The 21,348-nt window shown below is 35.9% G+C and overlaps 1 protein-coding gene across 9 annotated transcripts in view; it reads left to right on the top strand.

Annotated features, from left to right (window-relative positions):
- The window catches only part of Ptpn20 (protein tyrosine phosphatase non-receptor type 20), a 141,089-nt gene extending 120,037 nt beyond the window's left edge, over window positions 1-21,052 (top strand). For 6 of the 9 annotated variants that reach the window (XM_074079360.1, XM_074079363.1, XM_074079359.1 and 3 more), the window contains 2 exons: window positions 18,273-18,335; window positions 19,146-21,052. In XM_074079360.1, the coding sequence (XP_073935461.1) occupies window positions 18,273-18,335; window positions 19,146-19,168 (86 nt within the window). In that variant the 3' untranslated portion in view covers window positions 19,169-21,052. Of the gene's footprint in view, window positions 1-7,966; window positions 8,302-12,519; window positions 12,736-18,272; window positions 18,336-19,145 lie in introns of all 9 variants that reach the window. The other 3 variants (XM_074079365.1, XM_074079366.1, XM_074079368.1) reach the window with 2 other exon arrangements.
- Window positions 21,053-21,348: the final 296 nt, after the last annotated feature.

Raw genomic sequence — 21,348 nt, 5'->3', positions numbered from 1 at the left:
GAAAGTTCCATGGGCTGCTGAGAAGAACATGTATTGTGCAGCTGATGAATGAAATACTCTGGAGATGTGTTTTAAGTCCATTTGGTCTATAGTCTTACTTAATACTGAGATTTCATTGTTGAGTTTTTATGCCTGGATAACTAATCTATTGGTGATAGTAGGGTATTGAAGTATACCACTGTTATTGTGTTGGTGCCTATCTGTGATTTTAAATCCAGTAGTGTTTGTTTAATGAAGTTGGGTGCACCAACATTTGGTGCATACAAGTTAGCAATTGTTATTTCCTCTTGATTGATTATTCCCTTTATTAATATGAATTTACTTCTTTGTTTCTTTTGACTAATTTTGATTTGAAGTTTACTTTATTAAATAAGAAGATAGTTACTCCATTGGCTTGGAAGATATTTTTCCACCCTTTCACCCTAAGCCAATATTTTTTTTTATCAGTGAGATGTATTTTTTGGTAGGTGACATATGGTCTGGGCTGGCTTTTAGATTCAACCCTCTGTTGTATGTCTTTTCAAATTGTTTATTCATTTATTCATATGTGTATACATTGTTTGGGCCATCTCTCCTCCCTGCCCCCTGCCTGCCCACCCTCACCCCCCTTACTTCCAGGCTGAACCTGTTCTGTCCTCTTCTCCAATTTTGTTAAAGAGAAAACATAAGAGATAATAAGAAAGACATAGCATTTTTGCTAGCTTGAGATAAAGATAGCTATATAGAGATATTCTTAGCATTGCTTCTATGTACCTGTATATTACAACCCGAATTGGTTCATTTCTACCCGACCTCTTCTCTACTTCCCAGTCACATTTCCATAGTGGCCTCTGTCAGTTTAAGATTACTTTATTAGCTCCCCTACAGTGGTCACATCAAACACTTTCAAGTTTTAGGTTTCCTTCCCTTTCCCTATTCCTTCTGTATGCATTCTCCCCTTAGTGTGTGACCCCTGTCCAATAATATTACTGCAATTGTTTTAGGTCTATAATCCACATATAAGGGAGAACTATGATTTTTGGCCTTCTGAGCCTGGCTAACTTTGCTTAAGATGATGTTCTCCAGTTCCATTTTACTTTTTTACTTGCGAATGACAAAATTTCATTCTTCTTTGTGGCTGAGTAAAATTCCATTGTGTATAAATACCACATTTTCTTAATCCATTCATAGGTAGTGGGGCATCTTGTCTTTTTCCATAACTTGGCTGTTGTGAATAGTGCTGCAATAAACATGGGTGTGCAGGTGCCTTTGAAATAACTTGAGTCGCAATCCTTTGGGTATATCTTTGGAAGTGGTATTGCTGGATCATATGGCAGATCTATGTTTAGTTTTTAAGAAGCCTCCGTATTGTTTTCCAAAGTGGTTGTGCTAGTTTACATTCCCACCAGCAGTGTATGAGGGTTCCTTTCTCCCTGCATTCTTGCCAACATTTGGTGGTGGTGTTTTTGATGATAGCTATTCTTACAGGAGTAAGGTAGAATTAGTGTGGTTTTGATTTGCATTTCCTTTATGGCCAGGGATGGTGAGCACTTTTTCATATGTTTTGGGCCACTGGATTTCTTCCTTTGAAAAAGTTCTGTTTAGTTGCCCACTTCTTTATTGGTTCATTGATTTGGGGGAGTTTAGTTTTTTGAGCTCCATGTATATTCTGGTTATCAGTCCTTTGTCTGATGTATAGCCAGCCAATATTTTCTCCCACTCCTTTGTTTTGCAGAAGCTTTTTAATTTCATGTAGTCCCATTTATCTATCCTTTCTCTTAGTTGCTGGGCTGCTGAAGTTCTACTGAGGAAATCCTTGTCTATACTATTCCTTTCAGAGTATTCCCTTCTCTTTCCTGTACTAACTTCAGAGTTTTGGGTCTGATATTAAGGTCCTTAATCCACTGTGAGTTGATACTCGTACAGGGTGATAAGGCATGGATCTAGTTTCAGTTTTCTACAGGCAGATAACCACTTTTTCCATCAACATTTGTTGAAGAGGCTGTCTCTCCATCGTATGTTTTTGGTGTCTTTGTCAAAAATTAGGTGGGCATAGTTGTGTGGATTTATATCCAGGTCCTCTGTTCTGTTCCTCTGGTCTTCATATCTGTTTTTGTGCCAGTAACATGCTGTTTTATTACTATTGCTCTGTAACATAGTTTGATCTCTGGTATTGTGATATTTCCAGCATTGTTTTTTTTGCTGAGTATTGCTTTGGTTATTTGCAGTCTCTTGTGTTTCCAAATGAACTTTAGGGTAGATTTTTCGATCTCTGTGATGAATGTCATTAGGATTTTGATGGGAGTTGTGTTGAATATGTAGATTGCTTTTGGTAGAATAGCCATTTTTACTATGTAGATTCTACCAATCAATGAGCACAGGAGATCTTTCCCCCTCTGTAGTCTTCCTCAATCTCTTTCTTCAGAGGTTTGTACTTCTCCTTGTAGAGATCATGTACATGCTCTGTTAAGTTTACTCCTAGGTATTTAATTTTTTTGAGGCTATTGTAAATGGAATTGTTTTTATATTTTCTTTCTTAATTTGTTCATTGTTGGTGTATAGAAAGGCTACTGATTTTTTTAAGTTGATTTTGTATCCTGCTACATTGCTGAAGCTGTTTATAATGTCTAGGAGTTTTTGGGTAGAGTTTTTTGGGTCTTTGAGGTATACAATCATCTCATCTGCAAATAAGGATACTTAGACAGTTTCTTTTCCTATTTGTATTACTTCTTCTTGCCTTATTTCTCTGGCTAGGAATTCCAGGACTATATTGAATAGGAGTGAGGAGAGTGGGCACCCTTGTCTCATTCCTGATTTTAGGGGAAATTGTTTCAGTTTTTCTCCATTAAGTATGATGTTGACTATATGTTGTCATATACAGCCTTTACAATGTTGAAGTATGTTCCTTATATTCATAGTTTTCTTAGAGCTTTTATCATAAAGTGGTGTTGGATCTTATCGAAGGCTTTTTTCTGCATCTATTGAGATGATCAGGTGGTTTTTGTCTTTGCTTCTATTAATGTGCTGTATTACATTTATAGATTTGCATATGTTGAACCTCCCCTGCATCCCTGGGATGAAGTCCACTTGGCCATGGTAAATGATTTTTCTGATATGCTGTTGGATTTTGTGTGCCATGATTTTATTGAGGACTTTTGCATTGATGTTCATTAAGGAGATTTGCCTATAGTTCTCCTTTTTAGATGTGTCTTTGTCTGGTTTTGGGATGAGTGTAATACTGGCTTCATAAAATGAGTTAAGCAGTGTTTCTTCCCTTTCTATTTTGTGTAAAAGTTTAAGGACAGTTGGTATTAGTTTTTCTGTAAAGGTTCAATAGAATTCAGCAGAGAATTTGTCAGATCCTGGAATTTTCTTTTCTGGGAGACTTTATTGCTGCTTCAATTTCATTTCATGTTTTACATCTGTTTAAGTGGTTAATATAGTTTTAGTTCAGGTTTTGATGGTTGTAAGTATCTAGAAATTTGTCCATTTCGTCAAGATTTTCAAATTTGTTGGAATATACGTTCTCAAAGTAGTCTCTGATGATTCCCTGGATTTCCTTGGTGTTTGTTGTTATCTCCCCTTTTGCATTTCTGATTTTTACTGATCTGGATCTTTTCCCTTCTTATTTTAGTCAGATTTTCCAGGGGTTTGTCAATCTTATTATTTCAAAGAACCAGCTTTTTGTTTCATTGATTCTTTGTATTTTTTTTTTTTGGTCTCTATTTCATTAATTTTGGCTCTTATTTTTAATATTGCTTTCCTTCTTGATTTGGTTTTTGCTTGTTCTTGTTTTTCTAGGAGTTTGAGATATAGCATTAGGTCATTTATTTGAAACCTTTTGTCCTTTTAATATGTGCATTCATGGCTATAAACATTCGTCTTCAGACTGCCTTTGCTATGTCTCTTAGGTTCTGGTAGGTCATGTTTTCATTTTCATTAACTTCTAGGAACCTTTTAATTTCCTCTTTTATTTCATCTATGACCCACTGATCATTGAGCAATGTGTTATTCAGGTTCCAGTTGTTTGCGTATTTTCTGTTGTTGTTTTTATTGTTGAGTTCTAGTTTTAATGCATTGTGATCAGATAGAATGCAGAGGATTATTTCTGTTTTCTTATATTTGCTGAGGCTTGCTTTGTGCCCTAAGATATGATTGATTTTGGACTGCTGAGAAGAATGTACATTGTGCAGATGTTGGATGAAATATTCTGTAGACATCAGTTAGGTCTATTTGATCTATGTTGTGATTTAGTTCTAGAATTACTTTATTGATTTTTTTGTTTTGATGACCTATCTATTGGTGATAGGGGATTAAAGTCTTCCACTACCACTGTGTTGGAGTCTATTTGTGCTTTTAAGTCCTTTAGAGTATGTTTGATGAAATTGGGTGCACTGACATTGGGTGCATGTAGGTTGATAATTGTTATTTCCTTTTATATTTCCCCTTTTATTAGTATGATGTGTCCTTCTTTATCTCATTTGATCAGTGTAAGTTTGAAGGGTACATTGTCTGATATAAGTATTGCTATTCCTGCCTGTTTGAGGGGGCCATTGGCTTGGTAAATCTTCTTCCAGCCTTTCACCCTAAGCCAGTGTTTGTTTCTGTCAATGAGATGGGTCTCCTGTAAAACAAAAGATTGTTGGATCTTTCTTTTTGATCCAGTTATCCAGATGGTGTCTTTTGATGGGGAAGTTGAGTCATTGACATTCAGTGTTAATATTGATAGGGTTGTAGTGATTCCTGCCATTTAATTGTTTTTGTTGTTTAAGGGCTTGACTGTGTACAGCTGAGTCAATGCTGCTCTCTGATTCCTTGTCTTTTCTTCTCCTGTATTTATTTACTGAGAGTTTAGCACTGAAGTTAGCTCCTTACCCTGCCCCCTTTCTCCAGTGCAGGTTCAGTGTTCCACCCACCCTGTCTCCTGTCCATGTTTGATTGCAGTTTGCTATTTGTTTTCTAGTTTTGTTGGGGGTAGGGAATCTGTCTGCCCAGTGGCTGTGCTGGTTTATGTTCCTGGGGGTAGTTAGGGGATTCATGTGTGGTGCATGGTGCTCACCTGTTTGTTCTATCAATTGATGTGCAGGCAGGTTTGGAGCTGGTGGTGGCAGCGAGAAATGGTGCCATATTTTCTCAGTGCAGCATGGCACGGGGAGGCTTTCCATGGGCTAGGGATTCAGGATGCCGAAAGTTTGATTCTGATTGATGGTTTATTAACACTTGATGGAAGAAGGAAAAGAGAAAGAAAGAAGAAAATAATATGGCCATGGGAGAGGAAACTTTCCCCGGGGCTGGACTCCCCTTGCTGGCTGTGTAGTGGATTGCAGCTGTTAGGTGCAATTAAAGGCTGATTTGAGTGTCACTCTTTGAATTTTTTCCTGCACGTAATGTGATGGGAGTTATTATTTTGGCTAGAAGCAGTAAGAATTACCTGTGTGGCTCCAACATCTCAGGGAGGTTTTTGGAGTCATGGAGCTTAGGCTTTCTGCTTCCATACCCTAGTTGCCATCTTGGATCCTCTCTGTGTTTTGATTGGAGAATTGAAATAGTTAACATTCAGTGTTGATATTGACAGATATGTAGCAATTCCTGCCATTTTGATATTTTTCTGGTATTTGATTCTTTTCTATTCTTCATTTACTTATGTATTCATCTGGTGAGACTTATTTTTTCCAGTATTTTCACAGTTAAATTTATCTTCCTTTTATGTGTGTAGGATTCCTTTTAGTATCTTCTGCAGTGCTTGTTTAGTGGTCATAAATTGCTTTAGTTTTTATCATGGAATCTTTTTATTTCTCCTTCAGTTTTGAATGATAGCTTTGCTGGGTAGAGTGTTTAGGTTGGCAGTTATTTTCTTTCAGCACTTGAAATACATCATTCCACACCCTCCTTGCTTTTAAGGTTTTTTTTTTTTTTTTTTTGAGAAATCTGCTATTATTCTGATGGGTTTGCCTTTATGTGTGACTTGATGCTTCTCTGTTACAGCTTTCAGTTTTCTTTCCTTGCTCTACATTCTTAATATTTTAACTGTGATATGTCCTAGAGTGGTTCTTTTCTGGTCTTGTCTGTTGGGTATCCTAAAAGCTTCCTGTACTTGGATAGGTATCTCTCAAGATTTTGGAAATTAAATATGTTTTCTATCCCTTTAGGTGGTTTCACCTCTTCTCCTTCTTCTGTGCCCATGATTTGTAGGTTTGTTCTTTTAGTAGTGTTCCAGAGGTCTTGCTTCTTCTACTTGTGCTTCTTTATTTTTTTCCTTTTTCTTCATCTGATTTTTCTAATACATTTACCTTGACTTCAAGCCCTGATATTCTGTCTTTAATCTGATCCATTCTACTGGAGAGATGTTCTACTGTGGTCTTTACCTAAAAACAAGCTTTTATTATTTTAAATTGTTTGATTTTTCACAATTTAATCTCCTTTCCCAAAATTAAAAAAATTACTTTTTACTCTAAAGTAATATAAACTCTATTTAGATGATAAAATAACCACTGCTAATATTTGATGAATATGTGCTAGACTTACCATTACATGATATAATAATGTGACATACTTGTCAGTAAAAATAGATACATATTTTCCATCTGAATAATAAAATATTTTCCTAAAGTTCATTTAAAATATAAATAGGCATCATTGGTCTAGCTTGTAATCCTAGCTACTCAGAAGGCAGAGATCAAAAGAATTATGGTTTGAACCAAACTTGGTGGTGGAGTGGTTCATGTAATAGAATCCCTGCCTAGCAAGCATGAGGCCCTGTGATTAAACCCCAGTACCACTAAAAATATATATATATATTTATATACATATGTATGTATGTAAAATAAATATATTTACATATATATGAGTTGTTAAGATGTTTTCCCCCTTTTTAGAAAGGAAACAATTTGTTTTGATTTCTCAGCTTGCTTTCCCCCTTTTGAAATATTGTATGACTATATATTTAGCAGTTGTTTTCCCTGTTCACTCATATTTATAAGAAAAGAGTTCTATACATTATGTTGGAATTTGAGAAGGGTTCTGTCAGAAGCAATGTTAAGTCCCTGTTCAGTTATTGTTGGTCATAGCATTTTTGCTAGATAAGTGATCCATGTCATCCTGAATAGTAGGGGAAGTGATTGGTGAGAGCACTGCATGGGAGGGAAGGGCCCCCTGTGCTGTGTATACTTCTACTTTCTACATGGGAGCAGTGATGGTTCTAGAACTCCACATGACTAGGATTTCCTGGTGAGAAGTTTGTTAGGGATCAAGAATTTAGGTTTTCCCTCTTATATCTGCTATAATAGTCCAACAAGTTCAACATTACTTGGAGCAAATGCCCTTGCTAGCATCTTTTTGTCATAATACCTTTGCTTTGATTGGCATGGCACAGCACCAGGTGAAGACGAGCAGGGACATAAAAGCTGACTGCCTTGTGTGGAGACAGTGGTCAAATTCCATCAATCCTAGGATTTGTCTCTAATCAATTATAATACTTCATTTTTTTTTTTACCCTGGCCCCTGCTGCTCTAGGTTTTTAGGTTGCCCATATTTGTGAGAGAATGTCATTCACTTACTGCCTCAGAGAGCTGCTCCTTTGTTGTGTTCAGTTGAAAATTAATACATAATGTCCTTGGTCTAATCCTTCCTATACATTGCTAACATTTTGATGAATATGTGATTAACATTATTATATGATATATAACATGTAATATATTTCATGATATCTAACAGGACTCTCTCAAAGTATCTGGATGTTGATAGCATTCTTTGTTCATTAAAACAAGCTTTAAAACTCTTTGTATTTCTTAGGTCATGCCTATAGGTTTTATGAAGGAAAGAATTTACACTCATAGACCCAACCCTTTTGAAAAGAATCTTCTATGTCATATTCTTTATTGGCTAGAGAGATACATAGATTTACCTGTGTGAAATACTTTCATAAAATCTGGCTGTCTGCATCTCCTAATTTCTCTCTATCTACTGGATGTTTCTGTTTCTATAATAGATGACTCAACACTTGTTCCTCTTGGAAAAAGCAAGGGCTACATCAATGCTAGTTACATTAAAATAGTCAATTTTGAAGAAGAATATTTTTATATCGCTACCCAAGGACCACTGCCAGGCACCACAGATGATTTTTGGCAAATGGTTTTGGAAAATAACTCTAATGTTATTGCCATGATAACCAGAGAGATAGAAGGTGGAATTATCAAATGTCATCATTACTGGCCCATTTCTCTGAAGGAGCCTTTGGAATTAAAACGCTTTCGTGTCAGCCTGGAGAGCTACCAGATACTTAAATACTTCATCATTCGAATCTTTCAAGTTGTAAAGAAGTCTGTAAGTTTTTAAAAAATTAGTATTAAATATATGTTTACTAAACAAGCAGATGTGTTAGGACTAAGACTGAATATAGACTAAGGTGATTCTTTTTAAAGTAACTGTTTACTTCACCCTGGTAGCAGAAACTAAGCCACCACCACTTCTACTTCTGCTTACCCAAACTTTGGAGAGAAAAGAAAATTGAAAAGAAGAGGTGGAATGGGGAGAGTGAGTACTAGAAGTTGTCTGATCCTGGGATGTACTTTGACTCCTTCTACTGAGTATGGCAAATACATACTGAGTTCTTCAAGTTTGCTAATCATTGTGGTAGGGACTGTTGATCCTGGCTGAGAATAAGAAATTGGTACACTCTCTAATACTTGGGTTTTTTTTTAATTCATATATTCACGTGTGCATACATTGTTTGGGTCATTTCTTCCCCCTGCCCCCCCACCCTCTCTCTCTCCCACATTCACTTCCAGGCAGAACCTGCTCTGCCCTTTTCTCCATTTTTGTTGAAGAGAAGACAACCAATGATAACAAAGACAAAGTGTTTTGGCTAGTTGAGATAAGGATAGCTATACATAGAGATTCCTAGCATTGCTTCCATACATAGACACAGATGTTTTACAGATCATTAGCAGACTATACATACTTATGAACTGTGTAAGTGAAAGAAGAAGGGGTTGAAAATTATGCTATTCAATATAGTAGCCACATGTGGCTATTTAAATTTAAATCTAAGTTATTTAAGTTTACATAAAGTGACAAATTCAGTTTCTCACTTGCAGTAGCAACATTTCTGGTGTCTATTAATTACATTACTAGGGAATATTGTACTGGACAGTACAGATATAGAACATTTGCTTTATTATAGAACCTTTTGTTGGAAAGCATTGGTCTAGAGTAATTCATAGATTTCTTGGTTTAACAGATTTGGCAAATAGCAAAGGAATAGTTTATAGGAGAGGGTGGTGAGTTACATTGCTCTAGTAGATTGGATTGGCGGTGATGTGTCCAACAGGAGTGAAAGGGAGTTGGAGTTGAACAGGAACCTTGAAGAGAGAACCAGTGAGTGTTGGACTCATCACCAGAGAAGTTGATTGGAACACAAACAATGATCAAGAGAAGAGTTGCTGAGTCATGCTGAAGTTGTGTCCATACATTTGCAATAGTAACAAAACATGCAAGTAGGTGATCATTTTCTTTTCAGCAGTATATCTTTGGGATCTCTGAGCACAGATTATGGGACTGACCCAGGGTGGGATGTTCTCTAGTGCATGTGGCAAGATACAAAGGATCAAAGAAATTGAGAGTTTGGTAAGATAATGATTTAGCTAATCATTCATGAAGTCTAAGTTGCTTAGGCATATGAGTAGATCCAGTCACCTATAAGTAGTGGAAGACATGAGGGAATGAAAAGCTCCATTTGGTCTCAGTATTGATGTTGAAGTGACGCATAATGAGTGGGAGTATAGAATCTTCTAGTCAGAAATCAATGTTGGAGTCATAGAACTAGAAAATTTTTCATACTAGACATTATAGTTGATGGTAAGTCTAAGACATGATCATTATTGTGGGGACTAGAAGAAAGGAAGTAGTCTTCCCTGCAAGAGAGAAAATGTTATAAAGTCAGAGTGTTTGTGGGCTGTTGAGACCTGAATTTTCTTTAGATGATGTCAGAATTTGTAGAAGGGAGGTGGCTAGGATCTTTAGTGACTATGAGAAAGTTTAGCCAAGAGTTATGAAACTCAAAAGGGAAAGGAATTTATATATAAGGAAAAGGAATAATGAACTGGAAAAAGAAGTGTGCTGCAAAGAATATCTTTAGTGCTTCTCCCCCTTTCATAAGGATAGAAAACAGACAGTCTTTACTCTTGGAGCACTTAAAATCTAATGGGAAAAGAAATCATTATATGAAGTCAATTCTGAATGGTGTATGTACTTAGAGAATGTAGACCTGGTGGGAGGCAGAGAGGAATGATCTACCTGTAAGGATTCAAATGCTGGGGTTAACCTGTGGAGCTTTGGCAAAGGGGTCCTACAGGGATGGTTGGAGAGTTTGCATCAGGGGGCCTGGCTTCATAGCACTGGATCAGAAAATTGGTGAGTATTAAGAAGGGGACTAAGGTAGAAAGGAGAAAAATGGATGGGATGAAACAATTCATGTTATAATACATATATACATGGAAATATAATAATGAAACTCCTGTATAGCTAGCCCAAAAAATGAAAATGTGTTTCTTCAAAAACAGAGAACAGAAGGTAAAACACATCATGTCTGAGGGTTGGTACCAGTGAGGGGGGAGGATATAAGGAAAGGGAGGTACAGGAGGTGAACATGGTAGAAATACTATGTACTCATGTATGCAAATGGGAAAATGAGACATCCTAAAACTATTCAAAAATGCGGGAGGGAAAATAAGAATGAATGGAGGGTGTGAGTTTAACTAAGATATATTGCAAGCACTTTTGTAAATGCACCCCAGTACAACAATAATATGATAGGAAAAGAAAAAATTGGTGAGATTCACTTTGGTACAGGTTCTTAGTGGTCACTGGTGGCAGGACAGATTTAATCCCTCCCCTGAAATACGTGATATGATGACTGTAACCCTCAACTTAGTGCCTTCACAAGATTTTTGCATATTATCCATCATTCAATTTCATGTACCAGTGATTCAAACTTGAGTTTTCTACTTGGTATTAAGTTAAAGACAAATTTAAATATGACCCTTCCTCCCCACTGCCATTTACAGATTTCAAGTTGTTTCTTCCATTGTCAAATATTATGGAAAATAGAAAGCATCAATAACCAGTGATTTGGGAGTTTTCTAGGTTCCAGGTAGAAAACTGTATTAAATAAGTTAATAGAGGATTTTGTATTTGTTAAGGTTCTTCAGAGAAACACAACCAACAGGATATGTATATAGTTCAGAGAGGGAGGAACAGAGAGATTATTAATTTTAAGGAATTGGCTTATATGATCATGGAGAGTTGACACCTCTGCAGATAGAGCAGTAGACTACTGACTCAGGAAACAGTTGTGGTTTGAGTCCAAAAGTAATCTGCTGACAGAATTTCTTCTTGCTTAGGGGATGCCAGTCTGTCTATTAAGGCCATCAAATGATTAAATGAAGCCTACCACATTTTGGAGAGTAATCTGCTTTACTCAAAGTCCATTGATTTAAATGTTAATGTCATTTAAAAAAATCTTCACTGAAATATCTGAACAAATCTTTGTCCAAGTGTCTGGATATGATGGCTCAGCCAAGTTGACATGAAAAATAACTATCACAAATTTCAATAATACTTTGAATTAGAAGAAGGCACTGAATACTAACATGTTTATTAAGAGAACTTAGGAAAATGAAAAGCATTAGGGAAAAGCAAAAGAGGAGTGAGAAATCATTCTGAGTTTGCACACAGGGTCCCCAGTGAGCTAAGAGGAGGGACCCCACCAAGGAAAGAGTAATGGTCCCTTTAGAAGGGATGTGGGTAACTTTCAAGGGTTTTATCTGTCAATCCTGAGAATTTCACTTCTTCACTCCAAGGAGGCTCAGCGCAATTAGTCTCTACTTTCATGGTCCTTAACCACCCTGTTCACATTGCTGTCTGCATCCCTGACCAGGCTCCTACTTGTTTTTTATCAGACTTACTTTATAGTAGTATATAAGCTAAGGTAGATTGGCTTTTTGGTCTTATTCCTAGTGTGTCAGCCTATTTTTTATTCTAAGTACTTTGTAATCTTGGTGTTTGTATCACCTCGTGGTATACAAGAAAGATGGTATATTAGGACTCTGGAGGCCCACATTAAAGACCAGGTTCTAAACATGTGAGACTACTGACTTGGCACATACCTCCTGATCCCCCCAGCCTAATCTGAAAGTAAAGATAAAATAGTCCCTACCTCACAGGGGTGATTAAAGATTAAAGAGATTTTATGTGAAGCCTCTAGCACAGTACTGGCATATAGTAATTGTTCGACTTTGTGTTACCTGTTAATATTTTCATTAGTACTGTTGTGCTCGCCTATGTAAAATGTAGAAAAACTCTAAACCTGGCAACCTCCAGAATTCTTAGAAACATCAAATTAGGTTTGACTACTCTTTGAATGCCCTCTATAATAGCAATGTAGTCCATATTACCACATCCTCACTAGTACTGCTATATTAGAAATTGAAGTGATATTTCTAATGTTAGAAATCAACAGATTTCTCCATCTCTCTCTAACAGACAGGAGCTAGTCACTTTGTAAAACACTTGCAGTTCACCAACTGGCCAGACCATGGCACTCCTGCCTCAGGAGATTATTTCATAAAGTATGTTCGGTATGTGAGGAAGAGCCACGTGACAGGACCCATGGTTGTTCACTGCAGTGCTGGTGTTGGCCGAACAGGGGTATTCATATGTGCGGATGTTGTGTTTTGTGCCATCGAAAAGAACTATTCAGTAAGTGTGTGAATCCAGCAGATAAACTGATGCTGTTTGCAAATGCCCTACTTTTAACAGCCTGATAATGTTGAAAGAATGATATCCAGCCTCGAGGAGCAAGTTAGTAAATCAAAAGCACATGAGCTTTGGATGTTGTTCTCACTAAACTTGCTGCAGCCTCCTGGGGATGGCTGTGAGAAGCAAAGTACATAATGAAAATAACCTTCACCCTCCCCATACACATGGTGTTAGTATAATGTTTGCCAGTTTTTCATGAGCAAAAACATGCATGTAAGCACATCGAAAATAATGTAGACCTCAAAGTTAATGAGAAGTCCCTGAATTTGACTGCCAGTTTTACCACATACTTTAGATTTTGGTGACTCTGTAGATTGCTTCTCCTCTCTCAAACCCAGTTTTCTCATATATAAAAGTCAGGACAGTAATATTCTTGAGTGTGAATGAAGCATTAACAGTCTTTTACTGTAGCTACTTTGGAAGTAGCTAAGGGTCACAGGGATTTGATATATGACTATTTTCTTTATTACTGGCTAAACTGATTGGGACTGTGACTTTAGATCTGTGGCCTTACTTTTACTGCACTGTTTTTCTGTGCTGTAGAAATGAGAAGGGGAAGATACCTGTTTACTGAGCAGGCACTGGGGGAGATGTGACTGTTAAAATGACCACAAGAAATAAGAAAATCCATACTTCAGTAGCTAGAAAACACAGATTAGGAGATATTTGCCCTGGCAAGAGTGCTCTGCACAGTTACATTGTTGTCAGAACAAGGTCAAATCTGCCCTCTCAAAGTAGGCACAGCTATACTTCAACAGTGACAGGCCTCACCTGTGGCTGTGGTTGTTCCAGCCCTCATCCACAGACCTCATCAAGTAGGGAGTAGAAAAACAGTCTCTTCCAGTTATTCCTTAGAGGACAGAGGACATTTCTCTTTTTCAGAAGCCTAGGACACTGTCTGCTAGCATTTCACTTTTCTGATTTAATGTTGGCCCCTTCTTCAAACTAACCACTGAGGGATGTGCTGGTCTGTTTAGACCAGTCAGGACTACTACAGGTTGTATGGTTAAGAATGAGAAAGATACAGTTTTCCAAAGGAAATTCAAAGGATCAGTACACAGAATGAGTATAAAGTGCTGGTCAAAAAAAGTGACAGATATTCTCAAACATGCTGAAAATTTGATTAGTATGCGTCTCATCTTACTTTATTTCTATAACTGATGTTGTTTTACCCTTTTAGCAGGAAATGCATTAGCATAGTGCCTCTAGCTTATACATTATGCATCATAATTTCTTAAGTAATTTGTTTATATTTACCTTATTTTATATCCATTATTTATCCTTGTTTTAAGTACAGTAGCAACTGTAAAAGCTGTAAATATTATCTTTCACTGAATCTAAAGAACACTTGTTCCCCTCCCATTATAGCTTTTGTAAGCTTAGAATGTGTCTTATAATCAACATTCTGTAAGCTTATTTGACAGGGTTTTTTAGTGGTACATATAATAATGGTGCAACTTTACAATTAGGGATGCTTAGATTTGATGGAATCTAGTGGTTCCCAAATAGGAAATACATCCATTGTTTGTTTTCTTACTGACTTTCCAAGAGTCCCTGAAATGTCCCTGAACTGTCACTAACTTAAAAAGGTTTTATTTATGTCTCTCTTCACCCTCCTCAGAAATTTTATTCACCAGAGCATGTTTGTTATCCAGTAACTTAAAAACATAGAAATTCAGACTAAGCATTTAGAAACTTTCAATACATTGCTATGGATCAGTACATTAGGCTTTGTTATTGTTCATTTTCCATTAGTATAACAGAATACCAAAACTGGGTTATTTGTAAAAGAAAGTTATATTATGTAAAGATTAATTTTGTCTCATGGTTCTGGAGAAAGTTATATTATGTAAAGATTAATTTTGTCTCATGGTTCTGGAGAATGAGGCAATATATCTGGTGAGGACCTTGTACTACTTCAACTTAGGCTGGAAAGAGGAAAAGAAGCTAGTATACATAGAAGAGAGAACATGATGGCAGAGTGCTTTAAAACTGCCCAGTCCAGTGGTAACTAATCCAGTCCCATGAGAGCAAGTAATGCCTTCCCCTCCATAAGCCAAGTACCTCCCACTGGACCTCCACTTCCCAACACTGCTGCATTGAATATTAAGCTTTTGGGGACACACTCAAACCATAAAAGCCTTGTTGATTAGAATGTAGGCCAGTTTACATTTTGTGGAACTCACAAAATGTGAGTCTTACTAGGAATAAACTTCATCCAGTGATGTGTGGTGGACTATTTATGATCTGCAACATTTTAAGATTAGTTTATCAATCATAACGGTAAAGATAAGAAATCTGAGAATATGTGACCATTCATGTTATTTTTGCAATCATTTTAATTTTTAATCAAGTTTGGTTAAAAGTCCTTAAGACACTGGAAGCAAACTAGTTCTCTTGTCTTGCAAAAAGCATCAAGGACTCGCCCTGAACTCCATTCTCAGTACACTGTTCCCCACCATCTTCAGCATGCAGTAAGAATTGTTAATGCTCCACTAACAAAACGAGGAGAGTTACCACACTTGAGGAGAACTTAACACATTACTTCAACTAAAAATTTGTTACTCCTCCTCTAAGCACACTGTGTACTTAACCTGGCAAGTGCTTTTTGTTTTTGTCTTTTGACAGACCTATCTTGATGAAGCAATGTGTTGATTTATCTTCTAACAAAAATTCCTTAATCTGTGTAATTACCTCATACTATTTTCTTAGACATTGAAACTTTACTGTCAAAACATCATCCTATCAAAACTTAAGTTTCAAGTCACATTTGTGCATTAGTGCTTTGCATTTTTGTAGTTTCGATTACTATTTGTGTTTGCCAGTAGTCAAGCTGAAAAAGGGAAGAATTCTTCCTTCTTATCACATCAAATATAAGCTGAAATAATCACTGTTAATAGTAGCTATGAAGTAATAGTGTGGCTCGAGCAGTAGAGCGCCATTTGCAAGTGTGAAGCCCTGAATTCAAACCCCGTTACCACCAAAAATAATATCTATGAATTTATCAACTTGCAGTGGAAAATACTTTTCTACTTTTATTTGTTCTGTAAGGTGGTACCACTCCCTGTCATTAGCTAGTCCCCATATTTATCAAGCTGTAGTATCATTAGAAAATAATTATCTTTTTGCCACACACCTACCAAAACTTCTGAGAAGACATCATTAGAACAGTTTTTCACCATTTTATTGACAATTATATGTGGGTTTTTAGTCTTACCAATCCAAAGCACTGTTTTTTATTAAGTTGTAGAACATTAATGTTATGTTTGAAATATTTAATATTAGCTTCTGATGGGCTTTTAATCTCATATTCTATAAAATAATTTTGTCTCTGGATTAATTCAAGTAAGTTATTGGTTCCTTTGATTTGTTAGCCAGTCCATCTTTGCAAATAACACAAGTGTGGTTTTAGCACTTCACAAACAATAATGACTACCAAACTCAATATATGAGGAATCATAATTCCAGGTACAATTAGTATAAATGATTTTGGTCTTCATTTCCTTTCAGTCATCTCCATTGTCATCATTTGTTGACCACTGTAACCACATTCAGAAAGCTATGTCTTTCTTAACCAAATAGTCCAGTGAAGCTTGTTTTGTCATCATTAAATTAAGTGTAAATAATACAGACTTATTTCCATAATTTACTCAATATTAGGTTATAATTTTTTGGTGATACTGGGGTTTGAACTTAAAGTTTTGAGCTTGCTAGGCAGACACACTACCACTTGAGCCATGCCCCTCTTATAACTTTTTAAATCACCAAAGAAGTAGAAGTTTTTAACTTTGATGAGTTCTAATTTTATCAATTTTTCTTTTTATTCATCAGGCTTTTGATGTCGAGTACAAGAACTCATCACCTAGCCTAGGTCCTAGAGATTTTTTCCTATTGTTTTTCAAAATTCTGAAGTTTCATGTTTTAGGTTTAAGTGTACGGTCCATTTTGAGTTAATTTTTGAGGTTTACATCAAGATTTATTCCCCACCTCACCCCCATCCCCTGCCATGGACATCCACTTGTTCCAGTACCATTTGTTTGAGAGGCATATAGATCCTATACGTGTTTATTTTAGATTTATCCTGTTTCATTCTCTTTGGAGCAGTTGTAAATGGCATTCTGTTTTGACTCTGAATATCATTTCCATCACAATGAACAGGAAATGTAGAAATGCAATTGTTTTTGCATGTTGATCTTATATCCTATGACTTTGTTGAACTCACTTATTGGAATGTGTCTCTCACTCCTGTTACTACTGAACCTAACTAGGGGCGACAGGAGATGCAGAAAGGACAAACAATGGAAGACAGACATGCATAAAGTTGGGGCCAGGTGTGCTGGGCGCTGGGATGGAGACGCACAGCAGCCTCATTGCTTCTTTTCTCTATTATTCTCTTCATTTACTTCACTTCGTTTCTTTTCTATTCTTTAAGGCCTTACTCCTTTACAATTCTTTAAAAACTCGCTTCTAAAGTGTTTTTTTCTCTTCTTTAAAGTCTCTTCCCTTAGACTCGCACATGAGATAAAAACTGCATAAAATAGAACTCCATACACATGTACAAACTGCATGTAAAACTGACAGAATCAGAATAAGTGTATATATTATCCCAGTGATAGTTTTTTTGGTTTTGATACTATGCCATAGTTGTGGCTTAACATGGTCTCATTATGGGATGGTAGCAGGATGGTATCATTGGGGTAAATGACGTGAAGGATACGTAGGGCCGTCCTGTACAACTTCTTGTTTATATTACAAAATAGATGGATTTTAAAGGCTTAGTTAAAATTTTAAATTATTATAAAAACAAATTATAAAAAATAAAGGAATCCCTGGCTTTTAAGTACTTCCGGTTTCCAGACTCATCTCATTGTGGCCTAGCTGTAAGGCAAATGTAGGCCCCAAAGTGACCATGCGGAGAGGAGTGATCTGGCCAAGAGATTTTCCCTTTCACTAGCAATAGACCTTTGTGACCTATTCAGTGACCACCCCCAGTCATGCTGGGGTACAGAATCATGCTGCAGGTGCAGAATCTGGGTCTCAGACTCTGATTGTTGTTCAGGGCCCATTTGAGTTGACAGGGCTCTTTACTTAAGAAATAGCTGTGCTATTCTCGTAGCCAGAGAAAGTCATGTGCTTTTCCAGAATGACACTGCTGCTTTCAGTTCTCCCTCTAGATAGCAGCCCAAGGATATTCACAAAGGCAAATTGGTTTTATTTCTTTCAGAGAGCATTTCTGTTTGTTTTTTTATTGGAGAGCATTTCTTAGAAATGATTACTTCTACCTGTAAACCTATCAAACCACTGGGCTAAGTTTTTTTTTAAAGTACATTTTTATGACTGGAAATTAGATCTTTCAGGTTATATCTTGACATCTCTTTTACTCACATGGTAAAAGAGGTATGGCGTACTCATTAAACCAGGGGTTAGTATTTTTCCTCTTACATGGATAATACCAAATTGTTGTCATCTTGTTACAGTTCAACATCATGAATATAGTGACCCAAATGAGAAAACAACGTTATGGCATGATTCAAACAAAGGTAAGCTTTCATCACATGAATTCTCATAAGAATAGTAAGTAGAAAGATTAACACTGTGTAGCACATTACAATTTCTAAAGCTCTTTTGCCGACATGATCTCATTGAATTCTTGCTGTTGGAGGCAGACATTACAGTGGTTTTGCTCTGATAATCCTAATTAAGTACTTCAGGTTCAGAGCAATGAGGTCTGTGCCATATGGTCACTCAGATAGCCAGGCAGGAGCAGCACTGAATTCCATGATATTTATGTAGTACATCTAAAACTATCTTTTAAATATTTAGATAATAATTTGAAATACATGTTTGCCACTAAAATATCAAGGTTATGTGAATATTATAAAAAGATACTGTTTATGTCACAGATGAGTTACTTATCATTAGGAGAAGAGATCGAAAGAATATTTATAATGAGAAGAATTACCCAGAAATATATATATACCTATATATACATATTTATGCATATTTGTGTACATAACATAATATGTCTATATTTGAAATGTTAAAAATTAATGTGAGACACTTTTTAGAATTTGATTTATATTAGCTGGAGAAGATACAAGGAAACTAATAATGACATTCTCCTAAGTTTACTTTAATGAGTTGTAGAGCAGAACTGTATTATGATCATTTATCGTCCTCATATTTTAAAAGATATATTGCATAAAGAAGTTCTTAAGTGTTCATAGTCTTTGTGAACTTTAGGGAACTTTTTAGCCTATGTGGCTAAAAAGTTAAATTGTATTCTCTAAAAGTGGGTATTGGTATTCAATTACTTATTACTGTGTTGGTTTTCATGTGTATGTACATAGGAACAGTATCACTTTTGCTATGAAATTGTGCTCCAAGTTCTTCAGAAACTCCTGACTTTGGAATAAGAAAGACTTCTGTTGCCCCTCACTTGAAATTTCCATGTGGCTTGGAGTTTGAGCTGCGCAGAAGGGTTCTGTTATGCATACAAAGTGCTTTGTTGCTATATCCATTGATTTTCTTTCTAAAATCTCCCTGACGGCAGCGTCATGTGTTGTGGAGTGAACATTGATGTTTCTGTACAATATCAAAATACCCTCCCACATTTTCCAGAGAAACAAAAGTAGCATAAAACAACTGTGGTTTGACTATCTGGTTGAAGGGATTACAGAGCTAAATAAAATACTGAAACAATATTCATTATGATTGTATTTGGAGTTAAGGATTTCCAAGACTTTATTTAAACCTTTGTTTGGAGAGAGCATCAGACCAATAAACTAGAGGTTTGCATCTTGATTTCTGGTAAGTATTTTAAAGACATATTTATCTTTATTCTTTATCTAGAGTCTGTACTTCCAGTTGGTACTTGAATAACTCAATTTAAAAAGAGGCCAGTTAGGTGGATTAACTTTTGACATAAATTGACTTCCTTTTCTTACACTTCCACATTCCTGTGGTGCCCCAGTGACTTCCAAGAAAGAGCTGCCTTCCTAGAGCATCTCAACAAGCCCTTGCTGCTCTGGGAAATGTGTCGTGGGTGGACAGAGGCCCTCCTTTTCATGGCATGACACCCTGGCGAACAGTCCAAATCTAAAATAGATGTTTATATAGAAAGTCCAAGAGGAAATGTTTGCCTGGCCTGACTTCTTTTCTAACAACCTATTCAGTCTGCTTTGTTAAAAGCAAGTATTACATTTTACTTGCCTCTTACTCTTTAGCTAACCAATAAAGTTTGATGTAAGTATTGTTAAATAATTCTGAGTCACTCATGATATCTCTTAAACTGATACATTTTTGAAACTCAGATCTATGATAGGTTTTTTTTCCTCCAGAGTTCCATTAAGTTGTTTCTTTCCATTTCTGTCCCACCTCTGCCAAGAGATTTAGATGTTGGATCTGGGAACTAGATTTTGGAAAACCAAATTGATAGTTGTGAAAAGGGAAACTATGCTAGTTTTGTAAAGATTCTGACTGTTATTACATTCATGATATCATAAGACTTTGCCTCAACTATAATGGTACTTTGGTCAAGGAGTTTTGGCAATCAATTATATCTAATTATAAGCTACAAAACAATTCATAATTGTCTCTGTACAGTGAATTCAGTATGGATTAGAATACTCTTTGTATTATATTGAGAAAATTTCTAACATAAACCTATAAATCCTAAATATTTAAAAGGCTTATTTTATTCCTTTGGCTGAATAAATACTTGAATTGGTCAACTTAGAATGGCTAATTCTTATTTTTAAAATAATTGTATGCCAGAAATGTGTATGACATTAAATCAAATTGATTCTACCTATTTATACTACTTATATAAATAATAGTCTGTGTGAAATGTAAATTTCATTTTGGTGATTGGCCTTTAATATTTATACCTATAATTTTATTTCCATTGGTCTGTAATATAGTAACAATGTTCCTGAGGAGGAGAGGATTCTATGTTGTTATTTAAATGAAAATATTTACTATGTATTGCCTGGAGTATTTTTTGAAATGTTCTTGTAAAGAAAAATTCCTCATGTTAAACTTGTCCCTTCTTTTTTGTGCCTCATATTTTTACAGTTTGACTATTTTTAGTTTTCCAGGGAAATTAAATAAGTAAATATGGAAATGTGATTGCATGTGTTTTCATTTCATTTTTGGAAGGTGAGTTTCATATTAAAAACTTTTGATTAATTGAAATACTAACTTTTATTCCAATAATGAATCATTTTCTGCTTACGATACGAATATGAAAACTCTCATTGACACTTTTGTGAGTATATTAAAGCTAATTTAAAGGAATTTTTAAAAGATTTAAATATATGTTTTTAATGATGCTTAGATGCTTTTCAGAAATAAACACTGCAGATTTTATTCTCATATTAGTTTTAGTAATTTGTTTTTCTTTGGACTTTTTACCTCCACTCTCCCTGGAACATTAGTGAATTTTCCATGAAGCTTACTTTACAACTGAAAACTCATTGCCGTGGTTTTATTTTTATTGAAAAATCTCAAAAGAAAACACCTTGAACAACACTAAAACAAAAAAGTTTCTTT

Source organism: Castor canadensis, chromosome 7, assembly GCF_047511655.1.
Source record: "Castor canadensis chromosome 7, mCasCan1.hap1v2, whole genome shotgun sequence".
Taxonomy (NCBI): domain Eukaryota; kingdom Metazoa; phylum Chordata; class Mammalia; order Rodentia; family Castoridae; genus Castor; species Castor canadensis.
The sequence above is the reverse complement of the archived record's forward strand: the minus strand, read 5'-3'. Positions and strand labels throughout refer to the sequence as shown.